At 40.8% G+C, this 15,462-nt stretch overlaps 2 protein-coding genes across 4 annotated transcripts in view; one reads left to right on the forward strand and one right to left on the reverse strand.

The window, feature by feature from the left end:
• LOC127365057 (olfactory receptor 6N2-like) overlaps positions 1–15,462 on the reverse strand; it is a 259,826-nt gene that overhangs the window by 179,898 nt on the left and 64,466 nt on the right. The window lies entirely within an intron of this gene.
• LOC127365046 (MAGUK p55 subfamily member 4-like) overlaps positions 1–15,462 on the forward strand; it is a 33,574-nt gene that overhangs the window by 14,813 nt on the left and 3,299 nt on the right. For all 3 annotated transcript variants that reach the window (XM_051402746.1, XM_051402747.1, XM_051402745.1), the window contains 12 exons: positions 8,746–8,827; positions 9,790–9,875; positions 9,985–10,056; positions 10,656–10,852; positions 10,945–11,003; positions 12,057–12,074; positions 12,585–12,620; positions 12,708–12,728; positions 13,300–13,338; positions 13,554–13,715; positions 14,435–14,515; positions 14,827–14,920. In XM_051402746.1, coding sequence (XP_051258706.1) covers positions 8,746–8,827; positions 9,790–9,875; positions 9,985–10,056; positions 10,656–10,852; positions 10,945–11,003; positions 12,057–12,074; positions 12,585–12,620; positions 12,708–12,728; positions 13,300–13,338; positions 13,554–13,715; positions 14,435–14,515; positions 14,827–14,920 — 947 coding nt within the window. The remainder of the gene's footprint in view (positions 1–8,745; positions 8,828–9,789; positions 9,876–9,984; positions 10,057–10,655; positions 10,853–10,944; positions 11,004–12,056; positions 12,075–12,584; positions 12,621–12,707; positions 12,729–13,299; positions 13,339–13,553; positions 13,716–14,434; positions 14,516–14,826; positions 14,921–15,462) is intronic.

Below are 15,462 nucleotides of genomic sequence, written 5' to 3' on the forward strand. Positions count from 1 at the left end.
GTTTTCTTCCCACGCAGAGTGTACAGCGGACGCTGATGTTTTTGTCACCTTTTACCGAGTCAAACTCAAAGTAATGTCGGTACTTCCAAGCATTAAACGCTGCTCTCTCCCGCGCTGCATTTTGTCTCTTGTTGATCACTAAACGTGTCAGTGTTTACCACTGACGTCGCGGTGCTCATACGTCATTGTCTAACAGTCTAACAAAACAAAATCACGGTTAAGTAACGCAGTAACGCAGCCTGCTTGCGGGAAAGTAACAGTAATCTAACTGTGTTACTTCTAACACGTTACTGCCCATCGGTGCTCAGGACACTTTTCAAATGGAGTCGGTCTAGACCGAACTCCTCATAACAGGGGTGCCCGTTACGTCGATTGCGATCTACCGGTCGATCGCAAAGGTGGTGTGGGTAGATCGCATGGCATTTAAAAAAAAAAAATAGACGCCAGCCTATCATCCATTCTAACGTCTGAACGTTTGTGACTCTATAGTACTAAACTTAAGAAATTATATAAAAATGAGTGGGGGAGCTGGACCAAGTAAAAAGCCCAAAACCTACCACTTCCATACGGAATGGGGACTTTTTTTTCCACAATGTCCTATTTGAAGTGCGAAATCCTTCCAAGACGGAGAGATGATAAAAGAGGCATTCGTTGAAGCAGCTGAATCGTTGTTTCAAGACTTTAAAAACAAACCAGAGATAGTATCTTCAATCAAAGCTCTCCAGCTGTCAAGAAGTACAGTTACACGTCGCTGTGAAGCAATGGCCGAAGATGTGACCCAGAAACTTTGGAGGGATATAGCGGACTGCGAGTGTTTCTCACTGCAATTGGATGAGTCTACAGACGTTAGTGACACAGTCCAGTTGTGCATTTTTATTCGTATGGTGTTTACCGATATGATTTCAAAAGAGGAGCTGTTAACAGTGCTGCCCATGAAAGAACACACACGGGGAGAGGACATTTTCAGTCTTTTAAAAACTTTATTGAGAAAACTCAGCTCCCAGTGTGGAAATTGGTGTCCATCACCACGGATGGTGCGCCCGTGATGATTGGCCGCTCAAATGGATTTATTGCCAAGTGCAGGGAGGATGATGCCTTCCCCGACTTCCTCAATTACCACTGCATAATACACCAACAAGCGTTATGCGCAAAAATGCTGAACATGAAAGAGGTTATGGATGTGGCAATGAAGATCGCCTGTTCTATTCGTGCCAGATCTCTTCAAAGACAGCTGTTCCGTGTGCATCTGGAGAAGGCAGACTGCGACCACACTGAATTGTTGCTACACACTGACGTGAGATGGCTTAGTCGAGGGAAATTCCTGCAAAGATTTCGAGAGCTCTGTCTGGAGATTAAAGAGTTTCTCCTTGCATCTAAACATGCAGAATACACCCAACTAAATGACGATCAGTGGCCACTAGACTTAGCATTTTTAACCGATCTGACCAACATGTTGAATGACCTCAATGTTGTGCTGCAAGGAAAAGACAAAACAGTGGTCAATATGATCAGCTCAGTTAATGCGTTCAAACGAAATTTGCAACATCTGGGCTCAAAGCTGCAGCGCCATGATTTGGCAAACTTCCAGAACCTCGTTTCAGAACTGGAGAGGCAAGGGAAGCCCTGTGTGCAATTTGACAGTGGATGCTACACAGAGCAGATTGAAAACCTTCTGTCAGACAAACAAACGGTTTCAAGACTTGCTTTATTGGAGCCAGTCGCTACATTCATGTGCTACCCATTTCGGGAGGATGCTGATGTTGATTTACTCGCATCAGAAATTGCAACACTGTTTCACCTGAACTCGTCTGGAGTGGAGGATGAGATCCTGACACTACAAGCTGACATTGAACTCAAGTCCAGGGTTCATGGGCAGTTTTGAAACTTACTCACAGAGGAAAAGTACCCCAACATGAGGAAATGTGCTACCTCCTTGACTGCATTATTCGGCTCTACTTATTTATGTAAGTCAGCCTTTTGCCACATGAAGATTATCAAGTCCAAATACCGTTCCACTATGACTGATGATCATTTGGAAGTGTGCTTGAGGCTGGCTATCAGCAGCTACTGTCCGGACTATGCATCCCTGGCTGACTCCATTCAGTGCAAGCCATCAGCGTGAGGTATGTACTCAGTATATATAATTAAATATATTTACTCATAATGACACTTAACTTAAATGAGACACAACATAAAGTGCTTGTCCACCTCAACCACTTTTTACATACCATCTAGCCGGCAAGTGTCTGGGGTTTGGTTATTAGTACAGATGTTGGGTTGAAACATGGTAAGGGAAATTGTATTATGTTTGCATTTGTGTTACATTAGATCTGGAAGGAACATTTTCCGTTTGATTAATTTGTGTGTTTCTCACCTCTTGTCTAGATTGCACCCAGGAACTGTCAAACCAGTCCCCGCCCAGGTGGACTCCTTTTATGGTCAAGTTCCTTGGGGAATGTGCCAAGTGTAGTATAGATGAGGGGAAATTTAGGAGGCGTTTGGGAGATTTGTGATTTTTTTGAGATTTTAAACAGTTGGCATCTATTTTATTCTTTTGATATGTGTTGTGAGTTCTTTCTACTGTTATACCTATAAAACTAAACAATTTGGTATTAGATAAATGAATGTGTTATTGTTGTTGTTATCTTAATTGTTGCATCCTGTGGTAGGAGGAAGTTGCCAGGGGCCCCAGTTTAAAAGGGGTATAGAGATCAGAGTGGAGGTTATTTTTGATACCTCTAGTTACCTTTTTCCTAAGTTGTTTCCATTTGTTTTCATTTTTATTTTGTTTGTTGTTTTCTCTTCAGTTTGGGTCAAGCTGACCCTCACTGTAAATAAGCTGCACTGATCCACTGCTTGGAAAAAAAGGAAAATAAAAATTTGGACTGACTGAACAGTTTCAAGGTCCCTTTCTTCCTGCCTTCACTTATGTTTAGCAGTTTTTAATGTAGGTAGATCAGTTTGACCTGGTCATTTTGAAAGTAGCTCACAAGCCGAAAAAGTGTGGGCACCCCTGCCTTATAACATTTACAGAGACCCAACAGTACCATCGTGAGCAAGCACTTGGCGACGGGGGCAAGGAAAAACTGCCTGTTACGAGGCAGAAACCTAGGACAGATCCTTCAGCTCAACAACAGTAGCAACAACTACACTAATAGCAGTGACCGATGACAATGAACATGAAGAAGATGACGACGACGACAACAGCAATGATGTGGGACAATGAGTAGTGACAGTAGTAATAATAGTAACTGTAGCAATAATAATAATATTAATAATCATAATATCTAATATGCTAATATCAGTGATATTAGCAATGGCAGACAAGCAGGACCATGGTAGGAGGCTCCACCAGGATCCATGAGAACCTGCGAGACAAGAAAGCACAAGAACTCCGGGGAAGAAGTAAAGTTAGTAACATGCATTAATGGGACATGAATGAGTGTAGAAAGAGAGTGAGAGGAAGAGAGGAGCACAGTGCACCATAGGAAATCCCCCGATAGTCTAGGCCTATAGCAGCATAACTAAGGGATATTCTAAATTTTACAGGGAGCCAATGCAGAGAAGCTAGTACAGGAGAGATGTGATCTCTTTTTCTAGTTCCTGTCAGTACTCATGCTGCAGCGTTCTGAATTAATTGGAGCGTTTTAATGGACTTATTGGGGCAACCTGATAATAAAGAGTTGCAGTAATCCAGCCTAGAAGTAACAAATGCATGGATTAGTTTTTCTGCATCTGTCTGTGATAGGATGTGTCTAATTTTTGTAATATTACGTAAATGAAAGAAGGCAGTCCTGGAGGTCTGCTTTATGTGGGAATTAAATGACAAATCCTGATCAAAGATAACTCCAAGATTCCTGACAGTGGTGCTAGAGGCCAAAGTAATGCCATCTAGAGTAACTATATCTTTAGACAGTGAGTCTCTAAGGTTTCTGGGGTAAGTAACCATTGATCTACAACTGCTTTACAGATAATTACCTTATTGTTTTAAAAAAAATAGATTTCAGTTTCTTATCTTTTGTTCATTAAGAATGGAGAAATGCACAGAGGAATTGTAGAAAGAGGACAAGGTGTGATTCGTAGTCGCTGGAGCAGCCTTCGCCGTCTGACGTTGGAGCGCCTCATCCCAGCAAGGAGGGCACGGTCAGGGGATGAGCTCCGAGCAACTGAAAGTGAAGCCTGGCCTTTGCCCCTCCCCAGAGGAGGACAGTCACGTCCCTTTATGCCCCGCTACGAGTCAACAGGCAGCTCCTGTTTATGTCCGCAAACCGCAGAGCTCTGGAAGAAAGGGCTCAACCAATCAGCTCCCTCTGTCTTTAGCCCCGCCCCCTGCGAAGGTAAGAGGAGGATGACATCACTGCATGCAATCATCAGTCATCAATCATCTGTCCATTTTTCCATTCTTTGTCCTATCTGTCATCCAATCACCAAAGGAGCAACAGTGAGGAAGAACAGTACACCCTCCAGCGCCGTTATCAAAATCACTCTAATGAGCCTTTTATGAAACCTATAACAGACTTAAGAAGAAATCTTTATAATTCATAAAGGCAACTTGTTCCAGTGAGAAAAAAGTTACTAGTAGTTTGGTCCAAATGGCTCAGTGTTTTGTGGGGATGGCTATGATTGGTGAAATTCTCTGGAAACTACAATGTCTGGTTACATTTTCAATTGGTTACAAGTTGCAGTGATTGAATAAAATTGTGCAAAATTCAATTGAGTTTGTGTTAACTGTTGCGGATGCAACATCGCAACTTCCTGGAAGCACTGTCTATTAGTGATGGTGAAAACGTGGAATTAATATTCTCTTCCACTCTTTCGAGTCACCTTTCAACTACACCTGCTGTTAACATAGAAGCACAGAAACAATGTGAATCTCTCGTTACAATCTGAGCTACGACTTTGGAAACTTCATACAAATGAATTAACGATTATATAAATAAATCAATGATTTGCGTTAAAGCAGCTTTTTTCGAATTTTTGTGGAGTTTTTTGAAAATGATTGGTTGTGACAGAACCTACACACTGAATTTTCCCCGTCAATGTGAAGTTTTGAGGACCTCCTGGAAAGCATGTTGCCTTTTGCAACCTTGCAAAGTTTCCTAAGTTAAGAAAGTTCAAATACTTTTAGTCCTCCTCCTTAAAGTAGGACTGCTCTGCTCTGAGATGCTTGATAAGGCCCAGTATCTTACGCAATACAAAAACTTTTTGAGAACAATGTGGACATTTGAAACATACTGTGCAAAGTGAGGAGCACAACTCTGTATCTTAGTCTACCATACATACTACTTTCATTTACTGACAGCATTTCTTCATTTCATTAACAATCAATATTGTCTCCCTGAAGGTAAAAGCTCAAATTCAGTGTGTGTTGGGTACTGATCATCATTCATTCAACCATTTCTGCATTTGTCCATTCCTTGATTGGAAAGTCGATCTCTAGAGTCATCCGGCAAAAGTGTGCCACTTCACCTATCAGTTCATCCATCGTGTATCTTTCAGATACTTTTCATCCTCAACATCTCCAAATCATCACTAAGTCAAAAATTGTTTGCTTCATCTGTCTTTCTTATCTTATAACTTTTTCTCTTGTCTTCATCCGTCTCCCTACATTGAGGTTCATTTTCAGACAAACCCAAACACGACGAGGGAGAAGGTGCCTCTACTGGTGGGAGCAGTGATGACTATGCCTACCCTCCTCCTCCAGTCCCTGCTTACAGTCTTCCTAACTCCCCCGTCTTATACAAAAAGAGGGCTACAGGTGGACACTCAAGGAACGTTCCTACACCTGGCAGGAACCCTCTCAGAGCCCACACAGCTCCTTCTAGTCCCGCGGCTCATCGTTCCACTCTGCAGCAGGGGGTTACCACTCTGCCCACCCATGGCAGGCAACATCGATGTCAAGCTGGATCACATAACAAACGACAACAAGAGCCTCTCAATTGCCCCTTGATGATCCACTCCTCTACTGCTCGTCGTAACAGTGGATGTCAGAATCAACCAAAGCAACATCCTCAACCTTCAGAGCTCACCAAACAGTGCAGCGTGGAGGAGCTCAGGTCCACTGTTCAGACGGTGGCCAGCAGTATTGAGCATGGCACTCAGGATGTTCGCCATCTTGGCCAGAAGATGATGGCAGCGACAGAGATGATCACAGACAGCGTGGAAGATAACGCCCAGGCGATCAGCCTGCTGGCTGAGGTTGTTGACAAGCTCCAGGGACTCATTGTAGCCAGCAAACACCCAGAGCTGCAACGGCACACTCCTCCCCCACCTCCTCCAAGGGTCTCTTCAATCTCTCCAAAAGTGGTCCACAAACCTCCTACACCCTACCCACACCACTTTTCTTCCTCCTCTTCTTCTTCTTCTTGCTCCTCTTCCTCTTCATCCACGTCTGTCAGTTCCTGTGCAGATGGCTTTGCAACATCTAGAAGTGCAAAGCGAATAAACAGAGGCTCTAAAAGGAAGGTGGTGACCTTCAGTGCCACCCCCAGGGCAGGTAGTAATGGACAGGTGAGGCTCAACAATGGATCAGTTTCTAGAGCTCCACTGGAGGACCAACAAGACTGTAACAGCACAGGCTGCTTGACGACTAAGAAGAAGAAAAAAAATAAGTAGGATGGCAGTGAGTGAGTCGCTGCCACAACCTGGAGTTTAAGTATCTTGGGATCTTGTTTATGAGTGATGGTAAATTGGAGCATGAGATGGAGGCAGATTGGTGCGGCATCAGCAGTGGTGTTGTACCGGACCACTGAGGTTCGGAGAGAGGGGAAAGCTTTTGATTTACCAGTCAATCTCTGACCCAACCCTCCCCTGTATGAGCTTTGGGTAGTGATCATAAGAATGAGATTGCGGATACAAGCAGCTGAAATTAGTTTCCTCCATAGGGCGGCTTGGCTCAGCTTAGAGACAGAGAGAGGAGTTCAGATATCCAAAGGGGGAGCTTGAAGTGCTCCTTCGCAGTGCGGTTCGTGCATCTGATTAGGATGCCTCCTGGGCGCCTTCCTTTTGAGGTTTTCCAGGCACATCCAACTGAAAGGAAACCCAGGGGTAGACCCAGAACTCGCTGGAGGGATTATATATCTAATTTGGTTTGGGAATGCCTCCAAATCCCCCAGGAGGAGCTGGAAGTGCTAGTGAGTGGGACGTCTGGAGTGTTCTGCTTGACCTGCTGCCGCTGCAACTCAACCCCCTGATAAAAAGACGATAAGGGATGGAGGTCAACTCTGGCATTGAAAATATACCATCACATTGAACAAAATACCTCTGGTTCTTTAACTTTTTCAATCTATAGATGTACATCTCAGACTGAAAACAATGATCTACATCTGCATTTGGATCCTAATTATTAGTTTAAGGAACAATTTTATATGTTAATGATATCAGAAACAGACTAGATATCAGTTCTTGAACACCTCTGAGAGACGGTTGTTTCATTACCTCTGGATTTAGGACACGAAAAGGAAAACACATTTTTTAAAAATGTATTTAAAAGAGAAATTACATTTCATCCAGATATCCTTAAACTTGACCATTGTCATCACTTTTCTTTTATTCTTTGCAGTTTCAGATACTCTTGTGTTAGTTTAAGACTTTGTTGCAGCAGTGACATTTAGTTGAAGGAAATCCAGGCCCATTAAATCATTGGGTGGATAAATGCACAAATCGATGAGACAATGGTTGCTTGGTCATAGGGTAAATGTGGGTGTCATCTGCATAATAATGATTCAAAGTCGAACACAGATTTTTCACATCACAGTGTGTTTCCGGGAGTTGGAGAGTATTACTGCACAAAAAAGTTCTATAAGGTCTTTTGTGTCACAAACAGCAAGGTTTTGTTCATTCTCTTACGTCCTATTTACATATGAGGAGCACATGAAAGAAAAATTCTGATACATTTTTGCTTTGATTTAAATGTCTGACTGAGAGTATGGTGGCCAGTAGGGATACATTTTTGCTGCAGTGATATCAGCTTTCTGTCATCAGTTGCTTCATCCCATCCTCCATTTGTAGCTTCATGATTTATATTCCCCCTCTGTTTCCCTTCTGTTTATAGTTATACTAGTTATACTAAAGGCTAGTAGCTACACTGTAAATAAGTCTTTATGTTTAGCACCAAAACAGATTTTTGTTCTGTAGTTTTCAAATACACATATATATTAATAAAATTACAAAACAGCCTGTACATGTTAAGTGTAAAATAACATGAAAAATCTGTAACTGTAAAAAGCCATAAAATTAGAAGAATATTTACTGTTTATTTAATTTGTTGTGTAATTTTACATGGATTAGTTTGCTAACTGACAGATATCTTGTATAATTATGGAAGTTGAATAAATGTTGTAAACTGTCCAAATACAGTTTTTATCAGTGTAAACAGCACTAATTACTGTAATTTCACAGATACACATTTATTACAGTTCTATATCTATTAACATTCAGATTAAAATGAGAAATCAAATAATAACAGCACTCTTCTGTAATTTTAAGCCAGATTATTTGTATTATAGCAGAGTTTACCTGTATTTATAGCTCATTCCATTGTTTTTACAGTGTAATTAACCAAAAAAAGATTTTTTGTTAAATTAGATATTAAAACATTTATTTGAATTATAGAATTTTACTGTATTTGTTTTTTTGGTGCTCAGCTGCTGGAATATTACAGTTTTTTTTTTTACAGTGTACTAAAGGTTAGCCATTACTGTGGCCAGTGAAGGGTTAAATTTGGAGTAACTGTCTGTCTGTCAGGGGGCGACTATAAAAAGGGACGAGGAGACGGGAGAGATCTACATCGCCCGGGTGATTCATGGAGGACTGGCCGACCGCAGCGGTGAGATTAATTAAATTCAATTCAATTCAATTTTATTTGTATAGCGCCAATTCATAACAGAAGTTATCTCAGGACACTTTTCTAATAGAGTAGGTCTAGACCGAACTCTTTATAACATTATTTACAGAGACCCAACAGTACCACCATGAGCAAGACCTTGGAGACAAGGGCAAGGAAAAACTGCCTGTTAAAAGGCAGAAACCTAGGACAGATCCTTCGGCTCTAGGTGGGTGGTCATCTGCCTCGACCAGTTGGGGTGAGAGAGAGAGAGAGACAGACAGACAGACAGACAGACAGGTGCACAGTAACAACAGTATTGGCAATGGAAATCTAGCAGGACCATGGCAGGAGGCTCCACCAGGATCGATAAGAACCTGCGAGACGAGAAAGCACAAGAACTCCGGGGAAGAAGTGAAGTTAGTAACATGCATTAATGGAACATGAATGAGTGCAGAGAGAGAGAGGAAGAGAGGAGCTCAGTGCACCATGGGAAATCCCCCGATAGTCTAGGCCTATAGCAGCATAACTAAGGGATGGTTCAGGACTCACCTGATCCAGCCCTAACTATAAGCTTTATCAAAGAGGAATGTCTTAAGCCTACTCTTGAATGTGGTGATGGTGTCTGCCTCCCGAACCACAACTGGAAGCTGGTTCCACAGGAGAGGAGCTTGGTAACTGAAGGCTCTGGCTCCTGTTCTACTTTTAGAGACTATAGGAACCACAAGTAGCCCAGCATTCAGAGAACGTAGTGTTCTAGAGGGGTAATAGGGTACTATGAGCTCTTTAAGATATGAAGGGGCCTGACCATGAAGAGCTTTATAGGTGAGGAGGAGGATTTTAAATTCTATTCTACATTTTTTTTTTTACACTGTATTTACTGTGTGTGGATGTTAATGTGTACACAATATAAGGTACAATTAATGACGTATTAAACATGGTCAGAATGTGTGTGTGTGCCCCAGGACTCCTCCATCCTGGTGATCTGTTAGTAGAGGTGAATGGGAACCCTGTGGTGGGTCTGGAGCCAGAACAGGTCATCCAGATACTGGTAGGTCGCCTGAGAGAAACATTTCATGTTCCAGTGATTTATGAACAAATTGTGCACAATATCAGGCGAATTAGTACCTTTGTGTGTCATTATTTTGTTCCCCTGTCAGATCAACTCTCAGGGAACCATCCTGTTTAAAGTCATCCCAAACACAGCTCAGAGCAGCAGCAGCCTGAAGTCGGTAAGAAACATCCACCAAACAATGATGGATTCTGTCTCTCTGCTACAGTAATGATGGGAGATATCACATTAAACTCACTAAATTAATATAAAAATCACTTGTTGCTGACATAACATCATCTACAGTAATATGAGTATTACATATACTGGACACTGTGCAAAATTCAATTTAAACATGAGATTGTATCTGTATCTGCACTGAGTCAATGCAGTGAGCTTTGTGTTTTCTTTTTTTGATCAGTAAAGTTCACTGAAATGTATTTAAATGAAATTAATAATGACTTTAGACTTTGTGTTGGACTCTGTTGTGGTGGGTGTAAGCGGACTCCATTTATAAGCTAACGTTAGCTAGTGTTGCACACTGTTGGCACTGTAGGGAAGTGGAGAGAAAAGGCACTCAGCAGCATAAAGGTCACATCCTTTGATCCCTACATAGAAACACATGGAAATCAGTCCACAGGCAGCAGAGGAACAAAGCTACGCTACAACCTGTTCACTCTCTGGCAGTAAAATGTGATCAATACTTCTCTAGAAATCTATATTATATTGTATTTTTTGGGAGTTTTCCTTTCATACTTTTCTCTAATCTCTGTCTGTCAGGTGTATATGAGGGCGATGGTGGACTACTGCCCCCTGCAGGACTCCTCCATCCCCTGTCCCGATGCAGGAATGGCGTTCAGCAGAGGAGACCTGCTGGAGGTGGTGGACCAGTCAGACGGACGGTGGTGGCAGGCCAGGAAGCTGCCCTGCACTGTGTCTTGCGCTGGTCTGATTCCCTCTGCCAGCATGCTGAAGGGGTAACACCTCACACATCCTGATCGCCGATCCATCCGGTAATGATGTGCTGCTGATCTCTGATCATTAATCACATTCCTCTCTCTCTCCGCAGTAAACAGAGGGAACAGTGGTGGTGTCAGCCATTACAGGTTCATACCTGCATCAGACCCTGTGAGGACTCATCATTATTATCACTGACATTAAAGGTCAAAAATGAAACACTGGATGTCGCACAAGAGCACCAAAACAATACGGCCCCCCTGACTCTGTTGACAAAATCATATTAATTATCATAAATACACTTTAAACTAGACAGAAACAGAATGAAACTCACCAAAACCGTCTCTGTTAGTGTTTCCAACAATCACCAACTCTGGTTTGGTGGAAATAAATCCTTAATTCATCGACGTAGATGATAAAATATTTGTGAATGATCCTCGAGGACAAATGTACCGTCAGAGTCCGTCCACTTGTTTCTGCCACTGACAGACTCAGGTTGTTATTGTCAGTGTCTGACAGCATTATGAATCCCTACAGAGATAGACCTTTATTTTAACCACAAACAGCCGTATTATCACTATCACACTCCACCAGACTCCAGAGACAGAAACACTCATTTTACCTTTAGATCATTTTAAAACACACTTAAAACTGTAGTTTGATAAATATTTAATTTATTAGTTTTCATAACATGTATTAATTAACACTGGTGTTCAATGGACAGAAAGTTAGTAAAAAAAATATACAGGACGCAGTTATACGACTTTTTTGGTGCAATTAAAACACAACAACACAGAATACAAGATATGCAAAGTAATGTTAATGCTAATGTGATATTGTGCTGCATCATTAGACACATTGAAACACACAGCAGAGGCACATACAGTCCTCGCTCTGTACAAAAATACATTTCAAAGATTAAAAACAAATCAAATTTCAGGTGATTTGGTGGTTAAGTTAAAAGTATTTAATTGTGAATTAATATATATTCATTTTAGTATAAATACTAATGATACACATAGATTTCTGAAAGGACTGTAAATAATAATCAATTTATAGTTAATTTTATTGATCATGAAGTTGAGAGAGCACATTGTTGTGTTCATTGTGTGGGTGCTGTTTGTCTGTAGTTACGGCTGTGTGCCTGCAGGGGGCGGTGTTAATCTGTGTACAGCCCCAATGTGAATAACTGTTTGTTCCTCTGTGTCAACCTGCTGTCCTCAGTAACCCTGGCTCATAACGGTGAGCTGCTGGATACAACAGTTTAGAGTCGTTTAAAGCTCAGTGTAAATAGTTTGTAATGATAATTTATTTATTTATTTATGTTCATAGACTGTATAATAATTCTGGACGTAGCTTCCACGTCTGAAAAGTGAAGCCAATTTCAGTTTCATGTTGGACTTTAATACGTCCTCAGATTCTCAGTCAGATCCACGCTCTCATCCAAACGGCCACAATGGTGCCAAACTCAAGGCTTCAGACTGGCAGTCCTCAGACCGATGGGTGGCTACGTCCACGTGTATCATACAATCTGTGTTAGCTGTGGTCGAACTAAATATTCTGTAGGACATTTCCATCATTTAAAGGGCCAGTGTGTAGAATGTAGTGCCATCTAGTGGTGAGGTTGCAGATTGCAACCATATGAATACTGTAATAATAATGTAATATAATAATAATAATGAAACTCACAGTATTAATGAACACATACGAATATTAGATTACATTTCTTACCAAAAACCTTTTTTATTCCAGAGGACGATCGAACTGAAGTCCAACGCAGCGTCTCGGGTAAAACGTGATTAATATGATTCAACAGAAATTACCCATCATCCCTCAGTGCAGTGGAAGTGACTCCTGTCTTTGTCTTTTCCTCAGAGCTGGAAGAACCACACTTTGGTAGGTGATCAGACTGATTGATCGCTGCTGATCAGTTTGTGATTCTTTCTGCTGTTTTACATTGTTTAATCTGTCAGTAAGTACACAGATACCATCTACAGTACAGAGTGCAGTACGGCCTCTCTTATTTATTATAACAATTATTAGATTGTTAAAAAGAAGTTCCGATACACAGATCTGTTTTCAGTTTGTGGACCATAATCTGTTCTTATTGAAATATTGATCAGTTATTGAAAGCATGAGAGAAGATTAAAGGAGAAATAAACTCAGCCACAGCTCGATGCTGCCCTCTGCTGGAAGGACTGAAACATTTAAAACATCTCCTGTTATTCTAATGGGGCCATTCAAATACTTTATTCAGTTATTAAACAGAAAAGACTGTAGATAATTGTCTTTAATGTAATTATGACAGTAAATACAAATAACAACCTGTACTTTGTTTCTTCATTTGATTGTTATTTATTAAGGCATTTTTCCAGTACAATGATTGACTTTATGAGTAAATATTACTGAACAGCAAAATATAAAATGTTCTTTAATCCTGAAGAGTTGTAATGTTTTCTTTCTTTAGATGAGGATGACTGTGACGTTTCTGATGGGATCTACCTGGGTAAGTCAGTCAGATTGTGGTCTGGTGGTAAAAAGGTAATTTGAAGAATGAGACACGGGCTTCAGCTGCTTAAAACTGAATGCATTACCAAAGATCATCCAGATATATATAGAAAATACCATTTATATCATCTCCTATTAATCCCTTACTGAACATACAGTAGCTACATGAATGAATAAATGAATGAATGAATGAATGATGTTCTCTCTCATCAGCGGGTTTCCGACGAAGTTTCCGTCTCTGGAGGTCCTACAGGAGGAGACGACAGTCCTGCACCTCCTGCTCCCCCAACAGCAGCGCTCTGTCCACCCCGTACGAGGAGGTGGCTTTGTACCAGCGCCCCCCTCAGGAGAACCACCGCCTCATCATCCTCATTGGTGAGAGAGGAAGGTTGAAATGAACCTGGATCAGCTCCTCACGAATCCTTCAGTCCTTCCTCGGTTCTCAGTAACTAATTAAATAAGGATAATTCAAACTTAATAAATGTTTCAGCTAGTAAAGACTTCAGGAAACCTCTGTAGCGCCGTCCAATCAGGAGCAATCAGCAATGTAAACAGGAAGTAACTGTAGGATCACAAGCTAGCATAACGTCCACTTTTAAAGGCTAAAATATAAATCACACTGTGTGTTTCAGAGATAATAATATTCATCTAGTTTATAACGAGAGGGAAATATCTGTTCATGCTAAGCTAACTGACATTATTTACTCACTTAATCAAATGTTATTAGCATAGCTTTTGATAATTTAAGATATGCTGCGTTATTTTAGTGAAATGTGATTTAAAATCTTTCAGATTTAATCATCGATCAAGTTTCAGGTCAGATATTAGCATGCTAACATTAGCTTTATTATTTAGCTCCACAACAGTTACACCCGGAAGTTAGTGGGTTTAAATATTTAGTAACATTTAATCTCTGCGGGAGAATTAGTTTGTGAGCTGCAACCTGGATTAAATTAGTGATGATAAAACTCACTAACATTAGCATGAGGCTAGGTTTGAACTGCTGAACTTCAACTGGTACAACAGTAAATCACTGGAGAGCCACCTGTGTAAAACTCTGTATAATCAGAGTATGTATACCCCCCCCCCGACAGGTGCTTCAGGAGTTGGAGTTACTGAACTGAGGAAACGACTCATCAAACTGAACCCTTCCTCCTACCAGGGACCCGTACCTCGTATGTTTACACATTCATTCAAAGTGTCTTCACACAGATTAAAACCGGATTTATGATCATGTTGTTGTAAAAGGCCGTAATAAGGTGGTAGTGTGATCTCATAGTCTCATAATCCACATTCTAACTGTTTTTGTTTTTAATGATACATAAAATAACCTGAAATTTAAACAAAGTACAGTAAAAGGGAATATGCCAATACAGTTTACACATAAATGATGATGCTAGCAGCTCTGGCTTTATAATAATAATAATATTAATAATAATAATAACTACATACCAGTTTTTGATTGGCTGTCGCCCTGTTCCTCCAGACACCACTCGTCCAATCAGAGCAGGGGAGCGGACAGGAAGAGAGTACCACTTTGTGACCAAAGAGCTGTTTGAGTACATGGTCTGCAACCACAGGTGGGCTCTGTTTTCTATTTATTTTGTTGTAACTTACCCTCACTAAGCCCCGCCCCCTTATTCATCTGTGCTCCAATCACAGTTGAGCAAGCCTCAGTTAGCTTCCTCCTTTCCTGTACTTAGATATGCTATATGCTAGGCTAATCTATGTTTGAAAGACAGCCACATTTTGAAGATGGCTGGCTAGTTACGTCTGATAGCTCAGGTTAGCGAAACACTATTTGATTATTTAGGTAAAGATTTTTGTAGATTGGATACCTAGTTAGATCATTAGTTAATGTTAATGTTGTTAATGCTAGAGAGCAAGACTAGCTCGCTGATCTACATAAATTGTTAGTTTCTGTTTTGCTCACATTAGCTCTCAGATATAACTATCCAGCTAATGATTGATGTAGATTAGCTAGTGTTTTGCTAATATTAGCTTATTTAAGATGTGGCAATATATATGTCTCTTTTATCTTTTATAAACATCTTATCTTATCTTATGACAGGTTAGCCTAGCATATAGCATATCTAAGTACAGGGAAGGAAGTTGACCCTTC

This window comes from Dicentrarchus labrax, unplaced genomic scaffold, assembly GCF_905237075.1.
Source record: "Dicentrarchus labrax unplaced genomic scaffold, dlabrax2021, whole genome shotgun sequence".
NCBI classification, from domain to species: Eukaryota; Metazoa; Chordata; class Actinopteri; family Moronidae; genus Dicentrarchus; species Dicentrarchus labrax.